We start from the raw sequence: 6,491 nt of genomic DNA, 5'->3' as shown, positions 1-6,491 counted from the left end.
AAGGGGAAATTGCTTATATACTGACAGCTTCTCCATCCAAAGTGATAGGTATATAACTATAAGCAATATAAAATATCTGTGGTATTGTAAGTAAATTAAATATGACATTTTAATGAATAGATCAAATAAATAATTTACTTAATAAATAAATAAATAAATAAATAAATAAATAAATAAATAAATAAATAAATAAATAAATAAATAAATAAATAAATAAATAAATAAGTATTTATTTAAAATATGCTATTATTATAAAAAATATAGTTCATTATATATATATTAAACAAGGGTGCGAGTGGAAATAATCTAAAAATATAAAAATAAATAACAGAGTTTTTAAAAATCTAATTATTTTGATAATAACAAAATAAAAATAATTTCATGCTTCTAATTTATCTGAAACTGGAAATGTTTAGTGTGATTTATGTCAGAACAATTGTGCTTTCTGGTTTTAACTCTGCGTGTTTCCGCTATAAATTAAAAGCCCGCGGCATCTGTGGATATTTTGCTTTGCTTCCAGAATAGTTCCTATTTTAAAAGCTTCCCTTATCTATTTCTGCCCCTCTCAGTCTATTAGTAGACAAGCTCCCCTTTGTGCTGCAGAGAAGCCTGCATCAGTGTGAGCGGGTGGAGGAGGAGGTGCTGCTGGTGGTGGGGAGGCTGCTGGTGCTGTCAGGACTGGGCTGGTCGTGCAGCTGACTGGATGTTAACGCGCATCTCCGCTCAGTCTCATGATTTTATCACCGGCACCCTGAGGAGGACCGAGAGCGCACCGAGCCGCGGCGTCTCCATCATGCATCATCCGTCTTCTACGCGACTGTACCCGTCGATGCGCCCCGGTTCGCCAGCTCCAGCCCCGACCACGGCAACATAAAGGCTGCGGCTTTCTATCGGGAATGACAAAGCTCCCAAGATGGTTCGCATCGCCAAGGCCCTGGGCTTGTTTATCCTGAGCGTCGTGGTGCTCATCCTGTCGCTCATCAGCTACGTGTCTCTGAGGAAAGACAGCCTCTTCGGCACTGGCAGATATTACTCCGGAGGCCCGCGGATTATGTTTCATGCAGGCTTTAGGTGAGTACGGATTTTCGGCTGCAGATTGAGGGCAGTTAATGAAATGCAGACCAGGGCTGGTGTGAATGTAAACAGAGGAGTGTGGCCTGTTTGAGGGTCCCCGCATCTCCATTTCTCATACTGGACTTCATTCAGCTGAACGGTGAGCTCTCCAGAGTACTGATGTCTGTGCCTGTACCTTCTTAAAAACAGTCCCAAATTAGGAAATCAGCTGTATATTCACTGTAAAAACATGCAGGTTATCATAACCAGTTTCTATGTTTCTTTGAATATTAGAGGGATAACTAATCCACACTTCAGCTCCAATCTCACCTAAAGATGTCTGATCTTATTTCATTGAAATATTTTCAAGCAGTTCTTAAAAACAAGCTATGTGATTCTATCTATCAGTGTCATTGCTTTTAAACTGTTTTGTAATTTGTTTTAAACTTGTGTGTTTTATTTTTTTACTTTTGTGTAACCAGGTTGTTGGGTGATTCAAATTTCTGCCCAGATCCCTCTTGAAAATGAGATCTGGATCTCAGTGAGGTTTTACCCAGTTAAATAAAGGAAAGATAGAACATTTTAATTTACTGATAATTTGACACCAATTTATGCCCCAATTTAGACATTTCCATTCATGGTGAGCAGTTTTACAAAATTTCTGCTCATTTTGTGTCCCAGGAACAAAACTATTCCTAATAGTTTAAGGAAGTTTTTAGAAAGAGATCATTAGAGATTAGGGAAGCACTTTGGATTCAAATTTGCAAAACGAAAGTCTGGAAGATTTGAATGATCAATTGTTTTATCTTAATCATTTTTCTGAGAAATAAGATTTAGGTCCCTTTAATTGAGATATCTTATGCTTTTTTGGTATCTGTCAGTGTTTTTCTTTGGGTGAAATGAACTATTCTTGATATGATTCTTAGTATCTTTTTTTAAATTCCTTAATTTATTGATTCTTTCTGTTGCTGATTGTTGTTTTACTTTGACTACACAGAAAGCTTTCCGTTTTAGTTAATTACCTGTTCCATTCAAGATTAGTCATTTTTCTCACTGGCCTGTGTATTGGCAACGCTGTAGATTTTGCTCGAGGCTAAATACGCCCACCCACTCTGTTCTACAATAAAACCACAAGATTGATCCACACTGAGCTCTGATTCCCTGATGCTATGTTGGTGTGTGAAGCATTTGGACACTGGCTGATATTTTATCCATTTTCACTAACCTTTGTGCTATTCATATTGACTCAGTCAAGAATCAGTTGGTATCTCTCTGTTTTACTTGAAATGGCATAAATAACATAAAAACAGTCTAACCTCAACTTAATTTCTTAAGTCAGATTGGGAGGCGGTTCAGAGTAATGTTGCAGCTGAAAGATCTGACTCCTTCAACCAGTCCAGAAACTCAGTAGATCTGTCTAACCTCACAGTGTTTGGTTCAGGATGATCTGCGGTTCATTCTTTAAGTTACTGAGATAATATGTGACAAACCAACACAAAGTAGAACAGGAGTGTAGAGTGGAAGATCACTTTCTTCTGAAAAGTGTGGCATGCACTGTTTACTTTTTTGTCTTCCATCTGTGTTGCTACATGTCTCTGGATGCAGAGAAATGGCGATAGATAGATAGATAGATAGATAGATAGATAGATAGATAGACAGACAGACAGACAGACAGACAGATATTCTTTAATGTCATTACACAAAGGCACACCAATGAATTTGGCAAAGAAATATCATTGCTTTAATATCTGAGTCCATAGAAAATACTTAGCACTTAGAATTATTTCATAGCTAAGATCAATTTGAAGAGACAAATTTATATTTTTGGACTTTGGGGGGAAGCCAGAGTACCCAGAGAGAACCCTCTCATGCACAGAGAGAACATATAAACTCCATGCAGAAAGAACCCAGGCTGCTGGCTCCAGTGTTATCAATAGAACAGAAATAAGAAGCTTTAAAAGCAAACTCTGTATTTCTTTTTGTTGTTTTCAGGTCTCAGTTTGCCATGAATTTCCTGGACCCTTCCTTCATCCCACTGACAAATGCCTTGAATGAGGAGCTCCAAGGAAAACCATTCAAATGGAAGTTCAACAGGACAGCATTTTACAAGCAAAGGCAAGAGCTTAGCCACCACTTTTTACATATATATCTTCGGTTGATATTTTTACAAATATCAAAGGGCGCAAACAATTTAACTACAACAATACCACAGAAGAAGAAATAAAGAAAATGGGCTCCTGATCTTAAAGCCACACAGTTATAGCAATGAAGCAGTTTTCTAAGGTGTTTACAGTCAGGTAAAGGTACAATCCAAATAACAAAAAGAAGACATTTTGTGTAATTATGACAAAATAGGAATACAACCCGGTTACATGCAGGGAAAATTCTAAAAGAAGCAGAAATGAAATCTGTACCTCTGAATGTTTGGTGCTGAAGTATTTGCTGTTTTTCAGGAAAGAAATCTTCAACTACATCGACATTCCCCACAACTTCTCCCTCACGAAGGACAGTGTGCGCGTGGGCCAGCTAATGCACTTTGACTACTCCAGCCACAAGTACGTCTTCTCCATCAGCAACAACTTCAAGTCTTTACTCCCTGAGGCCTCCCCCATCCTCAACAAGCACTATAGTACGTGTGCGGTGGTGGGAAACAGCGGCATCCTGACTGGGAGCCACTGTGGCCCCGAGATCGACCAAGCCGACTTCGTCTTCCGCTGCAACTTTGCTCCCACCGAGGTCTATTTCAAAGACGTAGGCAAGAAGACCAACCTGACCACATTTAACCCCAGCATCCTGGAGAGGTACTACAACAACCTGCTGACTATTCAGGACAGGAATAACTTCTTCCTGAACCTGAAGAAGCTGGAGGGAGCCATCCTCTGGATCCCCGCCTTCTTCCTTCACACCTCTGCCACAGTAACCCGAACCCTGGTGGACTTCTTTGTGGAGCACAAGGGTCAGCTGAAGGTCGAACTGGCCTGGCCAGGAAACATCATGCATGATGTCAACAAGTAAGATGGATACAAAACCAAATAAAGGAATAACACTCGTTAATATTAACATCTGATTTCCTCTTATTTCCATGTATTTTCAAACACATGCTGTTAAAGAGGCGGTGTTATGTGTTTTCCAGGAACACAGTATCATTTTATAGCACAATCAAGTAACTATGTTACCCTCAGTAAAATGCTGTTTACATCAAACACGACTTAAAAGAAATTTGACTTTGCAATTTAACACCTTAAGTTGGGCCTCTGATTTTCTTATTTATAGTTTTAGTTTATTTGTTTAGCACATTTCAGCAACAAGGCAGTTCAAAGTCCTTTACATAATAAAAAAGTAAAAATACAAAGTCATAGAAACACAGTCAGTAATTGAAACATTACTGAGGATTGTTGATAAATTTTTCAATAATTATGTTTCAAAAGCTGCTCTGAACAGGTGGGTTTTTGTACTGTTGCGTATTGTAGTGCTAAGCAGTTCAGTGATTTATAATCTAACAGCAGTATTTTAAAGTCTATTCTCTCAGTGTAGGGACTGTAGAGCTGGTGTGATGTGCTCCATCTTCCTGGTTTTAGTCAGAATTCCAGCTGCAGCATTCTGGATCAGCTTCAGCTGGAGGATTTTTTAGGTAGACCTGTGAAGACGCTGTTGCAGTAATCAATGCGACTAAAGATAAACGCATGGATGAGTTTCTCTAGATCTTGCTAAGACATTAGTTCTCTAATCCTAGAGATGTTCTTCAGGTGATAAAGGCTGACTTTGTGACTGTCTCTATGTGGCTCTGAAGGTTCAGGTCTGAGTCGACCCAGACCTTATTATTGAACAAATAAGCACATCTGAACTAGTTTAGAAGTATAAAAATACTTAACTTCCAGCGTCCTTGATGAACCCAAAAAGTCCAAACGGTAGATGAAGCATTTTTTACCTTGACCACACTTTCCTATTTTTGGATGTGTCAGGACTCTAATCTGTGCATGAATGACACGCTGTGAAAGAGAGAGAGAAAGAGAATTACTTAAATTGTTTGTAGTGTTTGGATTGATTCCTTACTTAACTTCTCATTTCTCCCACAGATACTGGAAAACTAAGAACCTCTCTCCCAAGCGTCTGAGCACGGGGATCCTCATGTACACACTGGCGTCCGCCATGTGCGATGAAATCCACCTCTACGGCTTCTGGCCGTTCGGGTGGGACCCCAACACAGGCAAGGAGTTGCCGTACCATTACTACGACAAGAAAGGGACCAAGTTCACCACGAAGTGGCAGGAGACGCATCAGCTGCCCAGCGAATTCAAGCTGCTGTACAAGCTGCACAGGGAAGGCGTGATCAAACTCAGCCTAACACACTGCACATAGGCATACGAGTGAGTGCTAGATCGTCTCACACATCACTCCGGAAACCACGATCCACAGATAGAAACCCATTTCCAGTATTTGTTGTGTGACACTTAAGCATGATAGATGGCAATTGATTTTTAATCTGTAGACAGACTCATAGTTTATTTTATATTGATAATGACCATCTTTCTGGACGTTTAGATCACACAAATGTTCAATATGTTGTCGTGCTAAGTAGAACTGTCATGCTTCTATGATTGTCTTTTGCATGACTCCTTACTATAGCGTGACCATTTGGCAAGAATAAACATCCCTTCCAGCTGTAAAGTCAAATCTTCCAGTTCTGATTAATGCGAACGATTCACCTTTAAAACAGTGTGCTGATTATTTACACTGAAATCACTGCCTAATCTCAGGGATTGAGTTAGATCAGTGTTTTTTCTAATCAGATTTTATGCCTCAAGAGTGGTACAGTTCTTCTTTTCTGGATTTTATCCCCATGATTTATCAGACAATCTGCACTGCTCTCTAAGATGGTATTGTTTACAAGATTGTCACTATAAATATCTTCATGTTTGTCTTTTTAATTTCTATAGATAGTGCCACTATCAACCTTAAATTATGTTGCAATGCTTCACTTACTTTTTCTTACAACTAACATTCCAACAATAAACCATAAATTCATAAACAGACAATATCTATTACCATTTATTGCAGATATAGGTGTCAGCCTACGTTTTATACTTGGACTAAAGATATTTCAGCAAAACGGGAAGCATTTAAAGTCACAGAGCATTCACGTTCCAAAATTAAATATGCTGTTTAATAAACTTACATGAGACATGAGTTCAGTTGTGCAGTTACAGAAAAAAAGTTATCAGTAGAAAATAAGTGAACGCTAAATGGATTATTGTTTTCATTCAGTATTTCACAGAATATGTTACTCAAATTTATTTACTATAACAAAATATAACAAATACAGTCTTCATACTAGTTTTAGTCACTTAACAGTCATGTTTTACTTTTATAGTTAGCCTGGATTTAAAAAAATATATTAATTGATAATTATTGAACTCAAATAAGTTATAAAATGGTTT

The 6,491-nt window shown here is 38.3% G+C and overlaps 1 protein-coding gene across 1 annotated transcript; it reads left to right on the top strand.

The window, feature by feature from the left end:
• The first annotated feature begins 607 nt into the window (after positions 1-607).
• LOC103141991 (sia-alpha-2,3-Gal-beta-1,4-GlcNAc-R:alpha 2,8-sialyltransferase) lies at positions 608-6,259 on the top strand. Its single transcript, XM_007557832.2, has 4 exons — positions 608-1,071; positions 3,046-3,168; positions 3,507-4,064; positions 5,130-6,259. Exons 1-4 carry the CDS (start codon positions 914-916, stop codon positions 5,410-5,412), a joined length of 1,122 nt encoding a protein of 373 aa, XP_007557894.1. The 5' UTR covers positions 608-913; the 3' UTR covers positions 5,413-6,259.
• The last annotated feature ends 232 nt before the right edge of the window (positions 6,260-6,491 follow it).

Source organism: Poecilia formosa, unplaced genomic scaffold (genome assembly GCF_000485575.1).
Source record: "Poecilia formosa unplaced genomic scaffold, Poecilia_formosa-5.1.2 Scaffold92, whole genome shotgun sequence".
Lineage (NCBI taxonomy): Eukaryota > Metazoa > Chordata > Actinopteri > Cyprinodontiformes > Poeciliidae > Poecilia > Poecilia formosa.
Note: the sequence above shows the minus strand (reverse complement) of the source record. Positions and strands in the feature narration are given on the sequence as shown.